Source organism: Glycine soja, chromosome 5 (assembly GCF_004193775.1).
Source record: "Glycine soja cultivar W05 chromosome 5, ASM419377v2, whole genome shotgun sequence".
Lineage (NCBI taxonomy): Eukaryota > Viridiplantae > Streptophyta > Magnoliopsida > Fabales > Fabaceae > Glycine > Glycine soja.
Genome location: NC_041006.1, coordinates 2,433,808 through 2,457,476, shown reverse-complemented (window position 1 = coordinate 2,457,476; position 23,669 = coordinate 2,433,808). Strand labels below are relative to the sequence as shown.

The window sequence follows — 23,669 nt, the reverse complement described above, 5'->3', positions numbered from 1 at the left end:
AAAAGTTAAATCAATTGCGTTATAATACCTTCATATTTAAGTGTGTGTGGGTGAGAGAGGTATTAAATAATGTTAGAAATAATTTATATGATTTTTTTAATTCAACAACGAGTTTTAAATTAAAACTATCGATTTAAATTTATATGTTTTTTATTTATTTATTTGTAGTAATTTATATGTCTACTGTGAAAATTGAATTGTCAACATACCTACTTATAATAAGTTCAACTCAGCAGAATCAACCAGTGCTAAAATTATACACTTAAATATATTTTTTTCTTTAATAAATATTTTAATTTATTTTTGTTTCTTAATCAATTTTTGCTTTACAATAAGTAATAAATAAATAAATTTTCTTTTTGATTCTCAGTAGAAACAAAACAAAATATAATAATTTATTAGAAAATAAATATAAAATTTACTAAGTTATTAAAAAAAAATTATATTATCAAGCACTCAACTTGAAACAAAAATTATTAGAGAGAAAATGAAAAATGAGATATTTATTAGAAATAAAGCCAACATTGAAAGGAGGATTTGGCGAGGTAGCAAGCGTGCAGTATATATACGCAACGGTAAGAACGCTCGAATTTGGCTCCCATAAAACCAAGACACAGACAACACCAACACTCCATCCACACAGTACAGACAAACACAGATGACAAATCCTGCTCCTGCGAGCTTCTGGACTCAAGCAAACGCGCTTCTTCGCAAGAACCTTACCTTCCAGGTTCCAATCCCTTCTCCTTCTTTCTTTCATTTCAATTCGCCTCATTCAATTGCGCCATGCAATGATACATTTAATTTAATTTAACAATTTTTCTGCTGTTTGAAAGAAACGGAACGTGAAAACGAACGTTCAGCTGGTACTGTTCCCGGTGTTCCTCTGCTTGCTGCTTTTCGCGCTCCAACGCTTCATCGACACCCAAATCGGTGGGTCCGCCTTCAAATGCGGCTGCGTCTGCGCCAACAACACAACCCGAGAACACTCTCACTGCCCTGACTCACAAAAAGTGTGTGGGGTCCAGTACTCCGATTCCCTTCAAGCTGCCTTCTGCGCCATTCCCAACCCCATCGAATGGCCACCGCTCTTGCAGCTTCCGGCGCCGTCGAGCCGCGCCGTGCGAACCCCTTCTCTTCCCCTTTCGGATTTGCCCGATGCCTCGTGCCGGAGAACCGACTCGTGTCCTCTTACTCTGCTCTTCACCGCACAGAATCACTCCTTTGCGAAAAGTATGCCGTAAAACATACATGTTTGCTTTGCTCATTCTGTTGTTATAATCTTCATTCATGAGTTATGACGTGTTTGCTTGGAGATATAAGGTGGGTTGAATGGTTAAGGGAGAAGAAAAGGGGAAAAGGTCGCAGATTTGATCCCTTGTGCCAACAAAAACTAACATTCTAACATCTCACATTTGTCGATAAAAGAATAAAAATGACGTTTTTGCTTGTTTTTCTTTTGTTACAGACGTGGCTGCTAATATGTTTGGGAGTGCCTTGAGTGTAAGTGACTTTGGTAGTGATTTCTTGGCTAGTTTGGCCATGAATGTACTGGTGAGTTTCTTTTCTTGCATGTTTTTCTCTTTTCATTTTGTTTGAGTTTAATTTCTTTGGGCTGGGAATGTAAGTTCTGTTTACACTCTCAATCAATAAAAAAAATCATGCTAGATGGATTTAAGGTACTTGTTGTAAAAGTCAATAAAATTTCAATACTTGAAGAGTTCTGATTGATTGATGTTATAACTTATAACACTATCGTTGCATGAACAGTTTACTCTTTGTTTTTTTTTTTTTTTTTTTTAATTTAAGAGTTTAACAAGCGTGTACGGTCACTGTGAAAGGTTTTATATTGTCAACCAATTAGAGATTGTCCACTGTCAATCAATTAGAAATCAATAATTTATTATACATGATGTTTTGTGATTGAATGATAAAATAATTACTTTTTTGCACTGTGTTGGTCCATCTGCGCATGTATTATTTATTCTTAATTTTATTAGCGACAATTCAGTTTTGCTGCTTTTGCATCTCTTTTTCTTTTTTTTGTGAACCTTGTTGATGGTGACAAAAAATGATATTGATATAGGGATCTGAATCACCTCCCTGGGGAAACAATTTTATTGAAATTGCTTTCTCTTCGGGTGACCCCATTTATTATCTACAAAAAAAGTGCACAGACACAGAGAAATCTGGACTCTCCTTTCCTTCCCTGCCGGCAGCTGACAATGGTATGAAACATCCTTGTATTGCCAATGTACCTTGTAAATTGCTGTGCATGCCTCATGACTATTTTATACTGGAAACTTGCAATCCATTGTGCCATTCTTGATGGTTCCCACAAATTGCGTTGGCTGTAGTGTATCCTGGATGAGTTCATGGCCATATGTTCTTATGGTTTTGCTAGTTTGGTGTATGCTCTTGATGATGACTGGTTGCAAATGACAGATTGGCAAAATATTTAGCTGCTGGCTCATTATGCCTTTTACAAACTATTGTTTGCACTTTTTTTTTGAGGGAGGGGGGATAGAGTTTTGTTTGCTATTTTATTCCTGTGGCTATTTGACTTGAACCTAATTGTTCATTCATGTTTTTTGAAAAGCTTGGAGAACCATAAAATGGGAGTAATAAAAAATACTGAGTATAAGGTTCAGCATAAAACCATAAGTGCAACCTTTGTGATGCATTTGAAACACTTACACAATGATAATAATCTTATGGTCAGTTTTTCCCAATAAATTATTTGAATATTTTTGCATGGAGTACACTGGCATTTCATGTACACAATCTCATTTCTCTCTAGAGTCTAGACATGACAAGGGTCTGCATCTTACATATAGAGTATTGTTACTAATTGAATTTATTTCCCTTGATCTAGAGATCAAATGTGCTCAGGCTCTAAATTTATGGCGTAATAGTTCTTCTGAGATCAACGGTGAACTATATAAAGGTTATCAAACAGGTAACACAGATGGACAAGTCAATGAGATAGTTTCAGGTACTTAATATCATTTTTGTTTCAATACATGCAATGTGTGGAATATGGTACTTATTTTTGTTGTTTTGGCAGCTTTTGATTTTCTAAATTCAAACAGGAATAGATATAATGTCAGTATATGGTACAACTCAACCTACAAGCAAGGCACAGGATTTAGTTCTAATGTGTTGTTGCGGATTCCTCGCTCTATAAATCTGGTATATATATCTAAAACTTGTTTCAATTGTTGCATCCTCTTTGCAATTATCCTAACCATGGATACAACATAATGAAACAGAAAGCACAATCTCAGCTTATAAAATAAAAACGCGCTACTTGCTAGCCTGTACTATGAGTCTATCAATTTTTTTTTATTATAGGATTAAATTTAAAATCAAAACACATACTTGATTCATTATTGATGGAACAACATATTTTCTAAAGGAAAAAACTTGATTAACTATTACATATTTCAAATGCATGATTTGAATGGAAGTATGTGGAACTATGTTCATGATGCACATACAGTATTCAATTACTGTATTGCAAATTTCAAAATTAATTGCATCAGTAAATTTTACTAAGCTGATATAATAATAGTAATTTCAATCAATATACATTTTCCCTTTTTTTTCAATAGCATTTGGTCTTTATTTATCTGCTCCTGACAGATGATGATAGGGAACTGACATCTATATGCATGCAGCTATCAAATTCCTACCTGCAGTTTCTGCTTGGACCTGGAACCAAAATGTTATTTGAGTTTGTAAAGGAAATGCCAAAGCCTGAGACCAGTTTTAGGCTTGAGATATCTTCTCTTCTGGGAACTATGTTTTTTACATGGGTCATCCTGCAACTTTTTCCTGTAAGTGCACATATATCTGAACATATGTATTCACTACCATAGAGTATAGTTGGATAAATAACACTACAATAAAACTATCCTATGAGCTTGGTAGGAACTTTGTGATTACAAATAACCCCCAACATCTTTCTCCATTTTAATTTTAACCATTCAACTTGTATCCTATTTGTAATATTGATCCCAAATATTTTAAATTTAGAAACCTGTGGCACACATCTTTTCCTATTTTTACTTCCAATTCATTTTTCTCTTGGTTTTGGCTAAAATAGCAATGCATATGCTCTGTCTTACTACTCAAGTGAAAAACTCTTTCATTCCAAAGTTTATCTTCTAAGCAAGTTCAGAGTTGACCTCTTCACTCAAATCCTCAATCAAAACTATATTATTCACGAAAAGCATGCAATATAGGATAATCTTGTGCACAACTCTCGTAAGCACATTCAATACTAAATTAAACAAGACTCAAAGATGAGCGTTGATGTAATCTTATCCTTCTAGGAAAGTCCTTTATCTCGCTTTCTAGAGTTCTCACACTAGTAGTTACCCCATCAATATCATACATGCCTTGTATAGTTTGGATATAAGTAACGCAATCACCTTTCTTTTCTTAAGTTTTCCACAATATTTCTCTTGGCATTCAATCAAATTCTTTTTCCATGTCGATAGAAACCATATTTTAGTCTCTTTATTTTGATACCTTTGCATCAACCCTCGTAAAAATAAATGGTTTCTGTTGTATAACTTTTAGGAATAAAATCCAATTGATTATCTGTGATCCTATATCTTTCTATCTAATAGCACATTTAGTTGTTCAACTTGATAAGCTCTATATGTTTGTGCAGGTTGTTCTGACATCACTAGTCTATGAGAAGCAACAAAAATTAAGAATCATGATGAAAATGCATGGTCTTGGTGATGGGCCGTATTGGATGATTTCATATGGTTATTTTCTTGCCATATCAATAATCTACATGTTGTGTTTTGTGATATTTGGTTCACTCTTAGGTAAGAATATAACCATTGAGCTGTTTGCTCTTCTTGGGATTTTCTCGTTTTCTTTAATACTGCTGACTTTATTTTCAGGATTAAAAATCTTCACAATCAACGACTACAGCATCCAATTTGTGTTTTATTTCATCTATATTAACTTACAAATTGCACTGGCGTTTTTGGTGGCTTCCATATTTTCAAATGTTAAGACTGCTACAGGTTTGATGATAGCTACTTTTCTCTTGTTCATAATAATGGGTGTATTACTATTTTCTTTTCCCAGATCTGACTAGTGATTACTGACTTGTGTTCTTGATAATTGCAGTTACTGCATATATTGGTGTCTTTGGAACTGGGTTATTAGCTGGCTTTCTTTTCCAATTTTTTGTTCAAAATACATCATTTCCAAGTAAGTGATTGAGGAATGATACCCATTATGGGTTATTCTTATAGTTTTCATATATAACTTTTTGTACTTTATTAAGTCATTGGAGGAACTCATCAAGGGAGACTTGAAACTTAACAATATTTTTGAAAGCTTGGTTTTTAACCGTGCCGAATGGCGTCGTGTGATCCATGTAGCTGACCTCACCTAATGGGATAAAGCTTTGTTGTTGTTGCTCTATTAAGTTATATCTCTAATCGATATGGGACTAAACACAACCCTTGAGGCTGAAACTAAGGCAACCACAAAGAGGCCACAACTAAAGTGGGTTAGGGGTGATTGCAATTAAAACAGCCGTCCAACAAGAAGTCTGTACACCTTTTGAATAAAAATTGGTTAAACTCAGTCAGATTTAGCCTGGATGTTTACTAAATAGTCAAAGTAATTAGGGATGTAAACAACAAGGTGGGGAGAAAACCTTGAAGAGTGTATACTGGAAGGAATAATAAAGACAGTCAGAAATTTAGGCGGGAGCTTAGGTGGTTAAAAAGGTTAATTGGGCCAGTGGATAATTAACAACTTGTATAGGGGAAGCATCTTCTGGGAATAGTTAAGGATCGAGCCATTGCTTCAGTGTAAAAGGGAAATCCTTAGAGGAAAATGTTGTCCTTGATTTTTTTATTTCAATATCAGAAAATTTTATATCTCCCCTTAATCTCTTTCCCTGTCTATGAATCTCCTTGTGCTCCCCTTAGAGTTTAGGTTTGGACCTAACTCAATCTCAAAAGCTAGCTCATGAAGTAAGGGTTACCCTTAACTTATATACACTATTTTGATCATATTACTAGTCAATATAGGATCTCCATCACACCCCTTTCACATAAAGGACTGGACATTTAGAGAGTAAAGTTTGGATGACTAGGTATTTGAGGCTGTTATGATAACAGCTCGATAATGGGTGACCTGATAGGTTCAACAACAATTATTATAATAGACTCTGATACCATTTTAGAATTTGGGTTAGATACTTAACTTAATCCCAAAAGTTAGCTCATGAAGTGAGGGTTGTCCCCCCACTTATTTACACTATTTTTGCCATATTACTAGTTAATGTGGGATTTTCAACGGTTCCTATCAAAATAATGATTTGGCATTTGAAGTTGTATATTTGCATTGGAGGAAAATCTACTGTATCACTACCAAATTCAGAAATTATTTGATTATCTATGAATTGTAAATGATGGACTGATAAGATCACTTTTACTGTAATGAGAATTTTTAACTACTTAGATTTCACTTCAGCCGCCTTTATGGATTTTATGTCTGTGTTGGAAGTTTCTTATCTTCTAGCTTTTTGATTTTCTTCAGGAGGGTGGATAATTGTTATGGAGTTGTATCCTGGGTTTGCTTTATATCGCGGGTTATATGAGTTAGCACAATTTTCCTTTGAAGGGAGTAGTTCAGAGACAGGTGGTATGAAGTGGCAGAATCTGAGTGAAAGCACCAATGGCATGAAAGAGGTCTTAATTATCATGTTTGTTGAGTGGATAATGATGCTTTTTGCTGCCTTCTACGTTGACCAAGTATTGTCGTCAGGAAGTAGAAAAGGTCCGCTTTTTTTCTTGAAAGGATTTCAGAAAAGGCCTCCTTTCCAGAAGCTTGATGCCCAAATGCCGGTGTCAAAAGTATTCTCTCAAATGGAGAAACCTGATGTCATCCAAGAGGTGAGTATTACTTAGTACTGAATGAATGTATACCGTGCTCATATTATGTGTTCACCTGGATTATTAAATTGAGTAAACTAAGGTCTATCAAGAGGTGCATTTCACATGTTGGTTTTAGAAATCGATGTAATGGTGTTGCCTTGGTGACGAGTAGTATTGTGAATTGTGATGCACAACTCTTAAATAACTTGGTAGTACAAGTAGGGTGGAACCTTAATCAGGCACACACTCCATAGTGAACCAAATAACTTTTGTTTCAATTACAAACTTTTCTGTATTAAAAAATTATTTGTCCTGAAATTATGGGGATTAAGCTCTTGAGGGAGGAAAAAGAGAGAATATAGACTGAATATTCTAAAATTAATAATAACTTAATATGATATGATCCATTATGCGTGTTTTGATGTGATATAGAAGACTTATAATCCTAATTAAATTAAACATGGAAACAAATCTCAAGATTTCTAACAATTTGTATTCAGGGGGGAAAAGGTAACATGAAGGTTTGAGTTTGACTTAATTAGCTAGCTTGTTCTAACCCATTAAGGTTTGCCCAGTGGTGGGCGTTTAGGTATATTGTACAAGGCCCTAAATTCAAACCTTGATGCTACTATTGTACACAAAAAAAAAAAAGATGTTGCATTTGTCTCATAAATGTTACTATATATTTTCCATGAAAGACCTCATTCATGTATCATGTATGTGTTACAAGTTAGGTTGTACTGATGTACTCAATATGTCAATACTGAGTTACATGTGTAAGGTGTTAAATGCTTTCTTCTTTTTCTCTTCAGAAGGAGAAGGTGGAGCAACTGCTACTTGAACCGACTATTAATCATGCAATTGTATGTGATGACCTGAAAAAGGTCTATCCAGGGAGGGATGGAAATCCAGATAAATATGCAGTTAGAGGGTTGTTTCTTTCTGTGCCTCAAGGGGAATGCTTTGGTATGCTTGGTCCCAATGGAGCTGGGAAGACCTCTTTTATCAATATGGTCAGTAAAAATGGTTCAACTGATATGTGCATTGAAATTTGCTTGAGTTGTCTGAGCTGATATAAGAGAACAGAATAAGTTTGAACTTTGAAAATACCTTACGAAAATAGACCGTGATGAGCTAAATTCACTAAGTTATGAAATTCTAATAGAATGAATCATGCTACTTTCTTTGAATGATTTTCTCCTTAAGTCATAAATCTAATGAGCTTTTGTGTGCTTATAGATGATTGGTCTCACAAAGCCAACCTCTGGTATGGCGTTTGTTCAAGGCTTGGACATAAGAACTCAAATGGATGGAATATATACTACCATGGGTGTATGCCCACAGCATGAGTAAGCTGGAAAATTCTTCTAATTTTTATTTTTGGTTTCAATATTTTTTTAGTCCTTGCAATTTAGTGTTTTTTTGCTTTTCGTCCTTGCAAAATTATTTTGTTTTTAGTTCTTGCAAATTATATTTGTTTTGTTTTTCATCCTTAAAGTACTTTAGATAGCGTTTTGAACAGTGAAAAAAACACTATCTAAAGCGCTGTAAGGACAAAAATAAAACAAACATAATTTGCAAGATCTAAAAAAAAAAAAAAATTGCAAGGAAGAAGAACAAAAAAATGCTAAATTGCAAGGACTAAAAATATATTTAAGCTTTTATTTTTTTTCTTTCCTAAATCAAACTTATAACTACTAAAAAAATGTTTTCTAACTTACCATTCACTTTATACTGTAGCTTGCTGTGGGAAAGCTTGACAGGTAGAGAACACCTATTTTTTTACGGCAGACTTAAAAATCTTAAAGGCTCAGTCTTGACACAAGTAAGTTAGTTTCAGAGAATTATTATTTTATTTTATTAAGGACTTAAAAAGTACGTAGTATTTAGTTGTACTACTCTTGTAAAATATTAAGTGTTTAAAGTTATGGTGCTTCTACAACACATTCTCAATTATTATTTATTACTTATTTTCTACTAAGGGCTGGATCTATATAGAAGACGATTGCAGTGTACATACAATTTGAACAAATTTCTTTTTAGCTATTATTTGGCAGGGAAGACTTAGATAAATTTAGCTACCAATCTATTGCTGCAGGAAGTAGAAGAATCTTTGGAGAGTTTAAACCTTTTTCATGGAGGAGTTGCTGATAAGCAAGTTGGAAAATACAGTGGAGGGATGAAGAGGAGGCTTAGTGTTGCAATTTCATTGATTGGGGATCCCAGAGTATGTTTTAGTTTTCAATCCATTCTAATCATTTTTCTTTAAAGAAGATTCAACTTGGGTTTCCTTATTCTGTACGTGCAAAATTTTGTAAAGGTTGTTTACATGGATGAGCCAAGTTCCGGGTTAGACCCTGCCTCAAGAAAAAACTTATGGAATGTTGTCAAGCATGCGAAACAGAACCGTGCAATCATTCTCACCAGTATTCTCTCACTCTTTTGTGGATTTTGATTTAGAAGCACGTTATTCTGCTCGTTCTATTTAGATATACTCAGCTTGTTATCATCTCATGCTAACATAAACATTTTGAGTCTCTCTACAATATTGATAATTCTTGGTTTTATGCTCTCAGCACATTCCATGGAAGAGGCAGAGGCCTTATGTGATCGATTGGGAATATTTGTAAATGGTAACTTGCAATGTGTAGGAAATGCAAAGGAGGTAACATTGCTCAACTGATTTGCTGTATCAAAATCTTTTGCAAAATAAATCTGTTGGATCAATGCAATTTATGAGAAACCCATAGATTGCACATGATTCTTGGATGCAGCTTTGAATGTAACTGCTCAAAATTCCTATCTGATCAAATACTTTCACTGTCTATTCTTTTACTGCAAAGTAGAAAATGCAAATTTGAACTGTGCAGACTTTTTGATTTCTTATAACACTGGCTATTTCTGTTGGTTTCTAATAGCTGAAAGCAAGATATGGAGGAACTTACGTGTTCACAATGACAACATCTTCAGACCATGAAAAAGATGTGGAGAACATGGTGCAGAAACTCACCCCAAATGCCAACAAGATATACCATCTCTCTGGTACTCAGAAGTTTGAGCTGCCAAAAGGGGATGTTAGAATAACAGATGTATTCCAAGCTGTTGATGCTGCAAAGAGAAACTTCACCGTTTCTGCATGGGGCTTAGTTGACACCACATTGGAAGATGTCTTCATTAAGGTAGCACGCGAGGCTCAGGCATTTGACACCTTGTCATAACTGTCATACAAAATAAACTCTGCTCAAAACCAAATTAGTATTTAGTAAATACATAAACTCTATGCTACACGGTTAGCATAGAGTAGCTGGTAGCCAGAATAAGAGTTTGGTCTAGTAATATTCTATATACCCATTATCCTATAGCACCTTCCTAATTGTGAGATTAGTATAATTGAATGGCCTTTACAAATGCAAGGCCTTTACAAATGCAAGCGGATGAACATCAAGCCTGAATATTCTATATACCCATTTCCCGCCGAGGAATTGCTTTGATGATAAATATCAAGCCTGAATATTGTATGCTGCGGATGAACAATTGATTATTTTGTTAAAAGAATGGTTTTACTATTCTGTGCGCTATACTAAACATAGGTGAATCTATATTTTATAACTCTTTTTTTTTTGGAGAGAAGTCTATATTCTATAACTTATTGGTGTCGATGTGGGTTTTATGTTCATGTATTGTAGGAAAAAAGAGGGGGGACGGGAGTAAATGGGATTTTAACAAGCATTTAATTACAATAGACTATCTGTCATTTGATAATCTGTTGATTTTTAAATAAATTCCTCAATATTCATATATAAGCAAAAACAATTGCATTCGCACTAATTAAGAAAATTAGTTGAAATTATTTTAATTTTATTAATTTCAAGTAAAAATAAGATTATTTTAAAAAAATAATTTGGAACGGCTAAAAATATATTAAGAGGTTATTTCTAAAATATTCTTTATTAAAATTTGATATCATGAATAAAATAAAATTAAAATTAAATGAAAAATATTTTAGGAATGATATTATTAAATAAAAATAAAATTAGTTAGATTTATTTATAGTTTAGTCAAAGATATAAAATAATTTTTTTACTTATACATGAGAGGGAGTAATTTAAAAGTCATTAGAGATTAGGGGTTAGATCCATTTGCCACCAACTATAAATCTAAAAACTTTTAGGCAAAAATTTTATATAAAAAAAAGGTCACGTGAGTAAGAAAAAACAAGCTTAGGAACTCAATTGTAAAAAAAATATAGAATTAATTAAAAATGATCAAATAATTGAGGGATCTATAAATTAATTTAACACTAAATTTACAATGAATAATTTAAATTGTGCTATCATATAAAAATATTTTTAACTTTTGATTTTCTTTGAATCATAAAAATTTAATTTAAAAATAGATATAAAAAATTATAAATCGAAAGAGATATACAATTAAAAAGAGAAATTACATAAATAAAATAAAATGAAGATAATTTGAGATTTTGTGATCATAAAATATAAAATAAAGGATAAAAAAAAAAAATCAACAAGTAACACATTAGTTGGTATCTTTCTAGTCTTTAGTTAGTACATTAGTTGGTATCTTTCTAGTCTTTATTTATTTATTTATTATAAATAGTTAAATATTACAAAGAGAATGTGACACCTTGTGTCCCTACATGCATGTAAATAAATAAAACATATAAAAATACAAATAAATAAATTCACGTGGATAAAAAGTTTATATTCAATTCATTATTATCAAATAAAACTTGTTAAATCAGTGAGGTAAAATAAAATAAAATAACATCATGCAATTAAAATAAAAACTCATTTCCATTGTTACATCCTATCAGAACATCGTGTCACAACGCCCTATATCATGAGGTTTTTTAACGTCATTCACCTAGTCATCTGTTCCCATGAACACAAGGTTCGAGATCATCACAATATCCAAACACAAATAACACACAGGAAGTGAGTTATCACATTTCTAAAAAATACAAATAAACAAAAACATGATCAAAATAAATTATAAAAGTATTTATAGTATATCTCAACTTAATACAATTTATGCCACTTCACCACTTTATCATTTAAAATTCATTTTTTAATCATCAATCACATTACATATGAATCACACACTCAGGTTAAGATGTAATAACTCTCATCAATTTCATAATAAAAATTAGGAGACGTTATGCAACAATTATACTAAGACTCAAGTCTATATGCAATGTGATATCATATCGGTGAAAAATCACACTGTGGCACTTAGGAGTACATAACAAGACACACCACACAATGGGTATGTCAGATCACTCTCACTAAGTAAAATCATAAGGTGACCAGTTAGGGTCACTCTATTTTGCAAGAATGTTTCAAGATCAACATAGGTTTAAAGGAGTACTCAAACCGAGTATCTTTACCCCCAAGGCCTAGACTTCGAAGAATCTATTAGGGCCTCACCTCCAACCCCTAAAATAATTTTTGCATGCAGACACTGCTCTGAATTATACAATACCAACGACCCCACACTCGTGTTTCAATACAAAAGAGAATTTATGACCCTTGTAATTCATCATTTTTACACCTAAACCTTACTATACACACCCACCCCTCCAACCATAAACTAAAGTTCATCCTCTTAAGCCCAAAATACTAGAACTTACTAACCACATACATACATACAATCAAATCACCAAATTTATTAATTAATAATTCAAGTACTTAAATTAAATTTTTATTTCTCTTATAATTTAATTAAATCACCTGAACAAACAAAGTACGAATACAACGTTACAGAAAAAGGCTAAAATATACGAATGATTCCTTAACATATTTTTTTGTTCTAAATTGGTCCCTAACTTAAAAAAAATCTAAAATGGTCCCTTTGTTAATTCACGACAAGTTAGTCATTTCGAAAAAATGTTTGTTTTCAATTTTTGGATATGATTTTAAACATTTTTTTTATTGATTCAAGATGTGAAATTTATCCTATTAGATTTGTCAATGTGAAAACTATGAAAATCAATTAATATTTAGACCAAAAAGAAACATGAACAAGATGAAAAATGCATTAAAAAATGAGTCTCATAAGTAATTGAAAACCTAAAAATCTAATGTTGCATTCTTTTCTTATTACTTACGAGACTCATTTTTATACAATTTTCACTATATTTATGATTTTTTTTATTTCAAACATTAGTTGATTCTTATAGTTTTTATGTAGGTGAATATAATGATACAAGTTTCATGTCAAAAGGTTCCAAATCATGTTTGAAAATTAAAAATTATTAATTTTTTAAGGATTAATTTATCATGAATTAAATAAGGAGATATTTTAGAATAAGAATTAAGTCATCAATTTATAAAAAAAAGATACAGACTATTCCTATATTTTATAACCAACCAAACAATCAGAAACTCTTTTTTTTTTTTTTAAAGAATTCATTATCCGGATCCAATTTTAAAGCTATTTAATTAATATCCTTAAATTAAATTTCATACTTATATTTTTTTCAAAATCTAAGATTTTTTGTTTAATGTTTGGCTCATTTCCCCTCTTATATAAATCCATAGTTAGGGGGTCATATTTACAGAAGAACTAGAGATTTATTCAACCATGTCTAAGGTATTCTTGTTGTTATGTTTTCTCCCTGAGCTTCTGCTCCTTGTTAGTTAGGGCACATGAACATCATAGGAAAATTGAGTTTTATGAACTGAAGAGAGGATATCTCAGGCTCAATTTGACAAATTACGGTGCTACAATTATCTCAGTCATAACCCCTGATAAACATGGTTTGTTTTCATCTTCTTCCCATTCTAAATTATTTATCTGTCACACAATAACATGTAACATTTTTGTTGTGACTTTTTTCATAGGGAATTTAGGCGATATTGTTCTTGGCTATGGGCCATTGATTCTTATACGGTATGATTCATCAATTCTGATCCAATTAGCTAATTGAAAACGAAAAACATATAAAAATAAAATAAAAGCTTCGTTATTATTCTGTCCCTTTTTCCCTTGCCCTTTGTCTCTGGTTCAATCTTATGGTTTATTTATTTATTCTGTATATAGTGTTTTTTTTATCAGCTATTCTGTATATAGTGTTTGATCAATTGAATAGTTTTAATCAATTTATGTTCTGATTTAAAAACAAGTTGCAGCAGTACCTACATTTTGCGTCACACATGTATTCTGAAAAGTTTATGTCTAAAGTGAACAACTTAATTTTCTTATAAATGATTATTCACCTGCATTTTACACTAGAAAGCACACTCATAATCTAAAATGTGGTTGTTTACTAGGACTACGAGGGAAAGATTATTTATCACAGTGAGATTTCTCAAACTTATGGCCTTGAAATTTGATGTAGAATGATACAGTTTACTTCGGTGCCCTTATTGGACGTGTGGCAAGTAGGATCGGAGGAGCTAAATTCACTTTGGAAGGCAAAACCTACAAATTGCCCGCTAATGATCACGGGAACACACTTCACGGTACATTAATATTGGCACATTAAAGTTTCTGATAATCCACACACACTCCACTGATGTATTATGTTCATTTTCTGATTAATTATTGACGAAATTGCTATTAACTTAACTGTGAAACATATAAAATATCAGGTGGCGCAAGAGGCTTCAGTGATGTCATATGGTCAGTGGAATCCCACAAGAAACACAGTCATGTAACATTTACCTACGACAGTTTTGAAAATGAACAAGGTACCTACCTTAACTACTTGTTCGTAATTTGACCATGTAATTCGTGGGTCATTACTACATCTCAGGCCTTATGATTCGATGTATAGGATAATATTGTTGAAACTTATAATTTTCTTAAAAAAATAAATAATAAATTATAAGACAAAACTTATATGTACTGCTTGTATTTTTTTTCAATTAGATTTGAGGTTTCACATGAAAATCTGAATAATGTTTTAATGAAATGAAACTTCAATTCTAATTGAAAAATTATAAGAACAACACCTATAAAATTGTAATTTACTTTAAATAATAGGATAAAATATGTTTTTAATTTCTATACTTTTATTGAATCTTATTTTTAATTTTCAAATTTTCATATCGCTTAATTTGATCTCTCAACTTTATAGGTGTTTTTAGTTCCTAATCATAACTTTGAAGTAAAAAAAAGTCCAGAAATTGGAGAGTAAACCCAAAATTACTAAAAGCACATTTTTTTTATAAAGCTCAGAAATTAAATTGAAAGATACAAAAGTTCAAGGATTAAAAACAAAATTCACAAAAAAGTAAGGACTAAAAATATATTTTATGCTAAATTGTATCATACATTGGTTTAAATTAATTAATATATTTTACATAACAGTATTTTTTTTATTGACATAACTTGTTTTAAAATTATAAATTATATGTAATATTTATTATCCTCTGCTGTACTCTAACTCTAATGGAAACATCTTTCTAAACATTTGCTAGGCTTTCATGGAAAACTAAGGTCTCAGTGACTTACATGCTCATTGGAACACACGAATTTGGTGTGAAAATGATAGCAAAGCAAGTGGACAAAGCCACACCAGTGAATCTAGCGCAGCATACTTACTGGAACCTTAGGGGCCACAACAGTGGTGACATTCTTTCTCACACTGTTCAGATCTTTGGCTCACACATCACACCAGTGGACAAGCTTCTCATCCCCACTGGCGAAATCATATCTGTTAAGGGCACCCCATATGATTTCCTTGAACCAAAAAAAGTTGGAAGCCAGATTCAGGAAGGTCTATATGACATGAACTATGTGCTAGACAAAAGTTTCCAAAAGCACTTAAGTAAGGCTGCTGTGGTGATAGACCCTGTCTCTGGGAGGAAATTGGAGCTGTGGTCAAACCAACTTGGTCTGCAGTTCTATACTAGTGGCCAGTTGAATGCTACCAAAGGCAAGGATGAAGCCCTATACGGCAAGCATGCCGGCATTGCCTTGGAGACAAAGGGTTTCCCAGATTCTGTGAATTACCCTTACTTTCCATCACAGATTGTGAAGCCTGGGGAGATTTACGAGCACACCATGCTTTACAAATTCACAGCTAACTAAATAGATTTTAGAATTTACAAATTAAGACCTTAGGCGAATAATGAATTTATATCTTTTGTTTCCTTTTTTTTCCCTTTTGAGTTTGCTTCCTATGATACATTTTATGTAGTTTTGAATAGTTTTCAAGAAATGTTGCTCTATGGTTCAAGTTTCATTTGCTTTGCTTCATTTTCATTTTGGGTGATTGTCTTCGAATATGATGATATGATATGGAAAAAATCGTCTCCAAAGTTATTTTTACACAGAAATAGGAGAAACTGAGATAGTAAACCAGAATCATTTACGTGCAACTAAACTGAAACTCTTGTAGCAAGAATGCTGTTATGATGGCAGGAACCAAATGATTCCTCCTGATAGTAAATGGATAAGACAAAGCATTTTGATGCTGATAACATCTCTGTGACCAAAGTTATGTATCCATAAGTAAAGTAACAGTCCACTAAACTCTCTCATGGGTGCTATCACCTAACATGACCCATAAAAAGAGGTTCTAACTTAAAGAGAAAATACACCAACTTTGGGATTTCACAACTCTGGATGGTTATGTCCCAAAGGGGATTTTAACATAGGGCTTGGCATGGACTTCTCTTCTCCAGATGGGCTAGCTGAATGTCTAATGGCTCGCAGGTGTTCCAAGGCAGCCAAAACCTCAAACATCTGCGGTCTAGTCTTGGCCTCACTAATACATTGTAAGGCAATAATTGCAATTGTATAAGCTGCCTTCTGTGGGTATTGCCCTTCTAACTTGGTGTCCATGATCCGGAACAACTTCCTCCTATCACCCAAATAGGGTCTTGACCACTCTACCAAATTATGTTCCACTCCAGATTTTGTGTTATCAATAGCATGGCGCCCTGATAGTAGTTCCAATAGCACAACCCCAAAGCTATAGACATCACACCTTGAAGTCAACCGACCTGATCAAAGATTTTTTTGCAAGAAAAAGCACATCATTGCTAAGATATCTCAAAAAGAAAATAAACCATTCCATATGAACAACTGCGTAATTTAATGTGAGCAATACCTCATGAAAGGGGTAGAATGCACTTAAATTTAATAATGGTATATGAAGAAATAGAGAAATTACTTCATAAAGGGTAGTTAGCAGATAATTAAATAAATATACGCGTGAGTGGGAGTGATATATGTATATGTATGTTTGTATATTTTAAATTCTCACTAGAGTACATAGAATTGTTTTGATAATTATCTGGAAACTAATTTTATTACCGAGTGAAACGAATTCATTCATTGATATTTAGGTCAGACCCCAGGAAAATGGCAAATATGAACTATTTTAAGATCAAAGGCTAATGTGGCAGCTAGATTTTTATTTTATAAAAACACAAAAAGCTCCACTTATATAAGAGGCTCACGTTAAACACGGAGAAGATGATAGAACTTTTCATGTAAGATGAGGAGACAACTTTTCATGTTTTGAAAATTTCTCGTAGATTATAGATGTTCAGATGTTCATTTTAAGTTGGTTGGTCTGTCATTAACATTGAGCCTTGAAGATTTCATCCATCACTTAGTTAAATATCAAGTTTGAGTTATATCCATGAAATGCCAGTTTGACGTGAAATATCAATTAACAATCCAACATAAAAATCTAAAAGCATTAAAAATGAGGAAGATGATAGAATGTAAGATTTTTTATGAACCCAAAAGCATGAAAATAGATTTAAGCAAAAATCAAACCTGTAGCAATATATTCAGGAGCAGCATAGCCATGAGTTCCCAGGACTTGAGTGGAAACATAAGAACGATCACCAGTGGGGCCTGCTTTGGCCAATCCAAAGTCTGAGAGTTTTGCATTAAATTCCTGCATTTGTAGAATAACATGTTAAAATGCTGGACTACTAGGATACTGAAGTTAAAATGAAATTTCAGTAAGAATTTTAAATTGGATGAGTCTGTTAAATTTATGGACACATTTTATTTAAAAATCCCAGAAAAAGAAAGAAGGGAAAAAAAATAGAATAGATAGGAAATAAAGATGGCTAAAGGTACCACCAACTGATACATTATTTGCAAGAATTTTCCATAAATGTGCACAATAGCATGGCAATGCAAGTGCTTAACCAACGTACCGAATCTAACAATATATTAGAAGCCTTGAAATCACGGTAGATAATTTGTTGCTTAGAGTCATGTAGGAAGGAAAGACCTTGAGCAGCACCAATAGCAATCTTGACTCTTGTTGCCCAAGGAAGTGGTTGTGTGCCTTCTGCAATATTTTAACAGTTCAATGGTTGATCAAAGTGCAATTCAGTGGCACTGTTAAAAAAAACGTTTGGTGATAGTGATACCAAACATATTGGATTACTTGATTTACAAAAGGTTAAATCATGGTACAGTCAGGTTTGAAGTGTTTTTACTTTCTGAAACTTAAGCTACTAAAGGCATCAACATACTTCGAAATATATGATCTTCCAAGCTTCTGTTGGGCATGTACTCATATACTAGAAGTCGGTTATCTCCTTCTAGACAGTATCCAATAAGTTTGACAAGATTTGGATGGCGAAGTTGTCCAAGATAGTTGACTTCAGACTGTAAACAAAGAGAACTATGATAAAATTTGATTAATTTGGAACAAAATCAAAAGGATTAAATGCCAATAGAAGTAACTTGCCAGCCACTCCTTATGCCCTTGAAAACCTTCAGGCTTAAGCTTCTTCACAGCTACAACAGTTCCAGATTTAGGCATTGTAGGCCCAAAGGATTTACCATCATTAATCAACCCCTTATACACATAACCAAATCCCCCTTCTCCAATAAGACTATCAAGCTGGAAATTTCTAGTGGCCTTCTTAAGATCATGCAATGTGAAGGGTTTTAAATGCGGGGAAGAAAGTATGTCCCCTTCAGATCTTGGAGTGGGGAGAATAATCTCAGGTTTGCCTTCATCACTGTATCCATGCCCGTTTAGATTTGAATGAACTAACAAATGGGTGCTTCTACGGTGAACTTTGGTAACATCTGAAAAATAATTTTCATTTTAGTGAAAGGTAACAACTTATTTGAAGAAGCAGAGAAAATAATATTTCCTCTTGGAATGAATCATCTGCAAAATATTAGCAAATGAGATGCATAACAAATTAAGACCAAAGAAAGACTTAGAGCCTCCAATATACTATATATCAAATCAAAACAAATAAGGAGCGGGAGATTGCAACAGCTCTTGCTTTCCCAAGAACCACTAGTCCAGCCTACAGCACTTCCTAATAAAGAGAATGCAAACTTAATTCTAACTTGCATTAGTAACAACTATAAGGTACAATACGCATACTCCCATTAATGATGAGCATGCTCTTCCCCCGGCAGTATGGAACAGCCACTTAATCAACTGGGATTATTATCATGTCACCATATGCTTTTGATTACCATTTGATGCTGAAAGTAATTCTGGTCATAAAATGTCAATGTCAAGAACAAGTACGGTTACATATCTTATGTCTCCACACAAACGAATGAAAAAAGTAAATGGAGCTTTGTGGTATAGTTATTAAAGACCCCCCAAAATTGGTCATCTGTCTACTTGCCACAAACTCCTTGCGAAGAACCGAAGTAAGCAAATATTCCTAATTCATCAATGGTTTACTTTAATATTTCGTTATTGTCTTCAAAAAACATAGAAGAAGAGTAAGTAAATGCAAATTAAAAAAAAGTAAAATGGGAAACACTTGATTTGTAAACTAAAGTTTAGTTATGAAAATAGGAATAGGGAACAAAACGAGGGGTTTACTGAGACTCCAGTTACACATATACTAGTCAAATTTCATCTCCTCTCTCCACCTCCCCCTCTTTCCCCAAAACAACAGCAACAACAAAATTTTACTTTCCCTTTATGGCTCCTATAAAGCACGGCCTTGAACTAAAATTGAGCCAAACCCCTAACTAAAGCATGAGAAAGCAAATAATGAGGTGTGGTACCGCTGTGAAGTAAGTAAGTCGGCCTGCAGGGACTATATTTTTTTCATCTATAGAAATCAATGATAGATATTAGGATATTTACAATTACTCACGTACCTTATTAAACAAACTGAGTTAGACCCCCTTAGTGTAGAGACTACAGAATTAAACACACACACAACATAAGCATGTATATTAAATGAGTTTAATTTGATGCACCATAGATTTTTACATTATCAATCACTAACTATTTTACTAAATGGACCCCTGGAATAACCTAACATTCTAACATTTTTATCACTATTTCATAAAACTATATGCACATGAGATCCACAAAATTTTTAAGGAGCACCTGCTGCTTGAGGAATGCTCAGCTCCAATGAAAAAGACTTATTAAGCACTTTGTACTTAATAAACAAAGGCAAAATAAGCACCATTAGGTTAATTATTATAAAAGTTAATATTCTTACCTATATGATAATACATGATAGGATCGTATATAAAACAAATTACGGTGTGAGATCTAATTAAATTTATATTGTAGTATTTCACGGGAAGCGCCTATGTTTTGCTTTAAATTCATTCCTGTACCAAAAATATCCATTCATTCATAATCACGATGAACAAATAGCAAATGCATGCACAAACCACAGCCATTTCTTCCACAAAAAAAGAAAAACCATCAGAAAAATCCACATTCGAAGGGACAATTAATAGAAATTAAATATGAAAAATACATAATCTCTCGATTTCCGCAACGACAACAGCATAAGATATATGTTACGTACGTAACCGTAGGGGGAAAAACATAATAGCATGATAAAAAAAACGTTACCTGCAGAACTGTGGTTGGAGTTCAAAGTGTCATCAACCTTGCAACGAGTTCCACAGCAATTTCCCATGAGAGGAAACAATTAACCTTTTCTGAAAAGCCAACAACAACAATAAAAAGGATTCAATCTGGCTAAATTCTTGTCATGCAACGTGACATCTATGTCAATCTCGAAATGCATTATGCCTTGTGGTTCTCTTGCATCTTGTTCTTCTCCCGTATTTCCAGAGAAGAACATGAAAACAGAGAGAACCAGATTATAGTGTTGAGTTGTCTTACTTTTACGTTTATAAACACTTGGAAATACAGATAATAATGACACGCAATTTTATTAATTATGTTATTAATATAGAGGGCAGTTAGCGGTAGCCAAGTGGACAAACATCCTCGACAATCGAAGTTACCTTCTTCCATAAATGCCCTCGCATGCTTTTTGTAAATAACACTCTTCTAATGATATTTACAATAAATATTTTATAATATTTTAAATTTTTTAATTAATGTCCCAAAAATAAGATTAAAAAAATATAAATAGTGGGTCAGTTATTTTGCTTGTCATGTCATGGACTCATGGGTGTTCATGACCCAAAAGGACTTTTACAGGTTTGAGTTTAAGAAATTAATTAGATCTCGTGCATCTTTAGAACAAGTTTCGTTATGTTTTGGATTGTCCCAAACTGGTATAATGTCATATATTTTTTTAAAAGTATAATAACTCTTTAAATAAATATGTATAAATAATACAACTTTTAGTTTTAATAAATACTCCCTTTGCCCTCCTAATTGTAAGACATGATTAACTAATTCACACATGTTAAGAGAAAGTTGATTAATTTAGTTATTAGCATTAAATTTATTTATAATTGTAATATTTTTTAAAATTATCCTTAAATAAATTATGCATGGAGAGAGAATAATAGCAGTGGAGTTTTAGTTTTTAAAACTAATTACTTCAATCCTTATAAGAGAGAAAAGGAGATAATTCATAAAATTTATTTATTTATAGACCGAAATAATTAAGGATATTTTGGTTAAAAAGTAATTAATACGAGAAACAATTAAAAAAATCTTATAAAAAAGATAAGAAAATTTCAAAATAATGTCTTATAAAAAGGGATAGAAGAATAGTGTTTAATGTAATATGATATTATGTTTATATTGATGTCATTTATCTTAAAATTAATATATATTAATTGTAAAATATACATTAATACTTCTTTAATTCTACAATTTAATTATGTATAGTGTTATATGTCAAGTTAGATCAATTAATATATTGTGCAGCAAGTCAAGTTGATCTGATCTTATTCTAAACGTTGTCAATTCTTAATTAGGTCGATTTCAAATTCATAAAATTAATCCTATAAATAATTCAGGCCGGGTAGGGACATAATAACTAAACCATCCAATTTGTCCCACAAACACTCTTGGTACTTGTTTACACTCTCTCTCTTTTACACATATATATATATATATATATATATATATATATATATATATATATATATATATATATATATATATATATAAACAATCAACCTACTGTATATACATAGAGAGAAAGAAAGAAGAAGAAAAAAGTTGATATGATAAGTGATATAATGTCATAAGAAAAAAAAATTGGAATAAATAATAAATGTTGGTTGATAAAATATTTAATTTTAAATATACACTTTTTTTTAAACAATGTTCCTTTTTCATTGATTTTTTTTTTCCTTTCACAAGAAGTGTTTCCCTAAAGTCTAATATCTGAGATATTGAAAATAAAGGATATATCTCTCCTAATTAGATTTACTCCATTCATATAAGAGTTGAGTTCAATTAACAAAATTTCATACCCTTATACGTACACAAATGGAATCAATTCAATTAAGAGCAAGGGAAAGAAAAATTAACTCTTCCTTTTCGTGGGAAGATGATGGTGCCTATTTTCATAAATCACAAGCCATCCATGAAAATGAATGTTTGTCATGCTGCCATTGAAACCAAAATTTATTTATAAGAAATTAATTAGTATACCATGTCCAAAATTCCACCAAGAAATCTTAAATCCAAGATTATTTAATTATGCAACTACCTACTGAAATCCTCATTAAAAGAGGGAAATTGATCGAATGCCAAAACTATAAAGTATGTAATAGTAATTAAATATCTAATGAAAATCCATATGCACTAGGAAACAATAATGCATAAAAAACATCAAAAACAACATTGAAGAGTAGATGAAGAAAGAAGTATTGGTAGGAAGGTCTCTTCCCCTGGTAGCAATCTCAAACTTAGTGTTCAAACCTATCTCAGTCCACATTTGATCCAACAATATAGTATATAGTTACCTAAGCAAAACCATGCACTATTCTCCATCTAAATTTGAAACTAAAAAAATAAGCCAAAGTAAAACAATTAAGAAAGAAATAAAAATTGTTATAAAAAAAAGAAAAAAAACTTGGGTTGCCTCCTGTTTTCAATAACTTGACATTGTATTTGTCTTTCTCAAGGTGACGTGAAGGACATAGAACATATCGTCCTTGTATGTTTTGCTTCTTTGTTAGAAGCTCCATTAATATTGGCTAGATATCTATGAAGTGACTTCCATACCATTGCAACAAGAGGGCTAATGAACAAGACAATAAGGATGCCAAGGAATTTATAATTAATGTTTTTCACAGCTTTCTTCCTTGTTAATATCTCTTGCTGGAAAGAGATATTAGATTGTATAAGACTACCTTTTCGAATTTCTATTTGTAACTATTCTTCCCACCATTTTATTTTTTCCTGTTCAAATTTGTCTTCCTTTTTTTCATCTTTTTCTCTTGAAACATGTTATTCTTCAAAACTCTACCGCATGCCTTAATCTCTGTTGTATTTTCTTTTTCTATGATCATAGGGTCTTCAATAATAGGCGTAAATGTCTTGACAATAGATCTTTCTGCAATTGTTCTACTGCC

General features: G+C 32.4%; 2 protein-coding genes and 1 pseudogene across 2 annotated transcripts; 2 read left to right on the top strand and 1 right to left on the bottom strand.

Annotated features, from left to right (window-relative positions):
- The first annotated feature begins 577 nt into the window (after nucleotides 1-577).
- Nucleotides 578-10,505, top strand: LOC114411872 (ABC transporter A family member 7-like). Its single transcript, XM_028375595.1, has 18 exons — nucleotides 578-730; nucleotides 837-1,233; nucleotides 1,469-1,554; nucleotides 2,087-2,228; nucleotides 2,876-2,995; nucleotides 3,068-3,192; nucleotides 3,681-3,839; nucleotides 4,682-4,844; nucleotides 4,923-5,048; nucleotides 5,155-5,238; nucleotides 6,583-6,938; nucleotides 7,733-7,933; nucleotides 8,160-8,269; nucleotides 8,661-8,745; nucleotides 9,019-9,147; nucleotides 9,241-9,346; nucleotides 9,497-9,585; nucleotides 9,839-10,505. The coding sequence occupies exons 1-18, from the start codon at nucleotides 659-661 to the stop codon at nucleotides 10,136-10,138; spliced, it is 2,850 nt and encodes a 949-aa protein (XP_028231396.1). The 5' UTR covers nucleotides 578-658; the 3' UTR covers nucleotides 10,139-10,505.
- A 2,479-nt stretch (nucleotides 10,506-12,984) lies between these two features.
- On the top strand, nucleotides 12,985-16,058 carry LOC114413787 (annotated as a pseudogene).
- Nucleotides 16,059-16,283: 225 nt separating this feature from the next.
- LOC114411439 (probable serine/threonine-protein kinase PBL3) lies at nucleotides 16,284-20,990 on the bottom strand. The gene is made up of 6 exons (XM_028375126.1): nucleotides 20,728-20,990; nucleotides 18,613-18,959; nucleotides 18,395-18,530; nucleotides 18,071-18,207; nucleotides 17,679-17,802; nucleotides 16,284-16,894 (listed from the first exon to the last, which is right to left on the bottom strand). The coding sequence occupies exons 1-6, from the start codon at nucleotides 20,792-20,794 to the stop codon at nucleotides 16,503-16,505; spliced, it is 1,203 nt and encodes a 400-aa protein (XP_028230927.1). The 5' UTR covers nucleotides 20,795-20,990; the 3' UTR covers nucleotides 16,284-16,502.
- Between the last annotated feature and the right edge of the window lie 2,679 nt (nucleotides 20,991-23,669).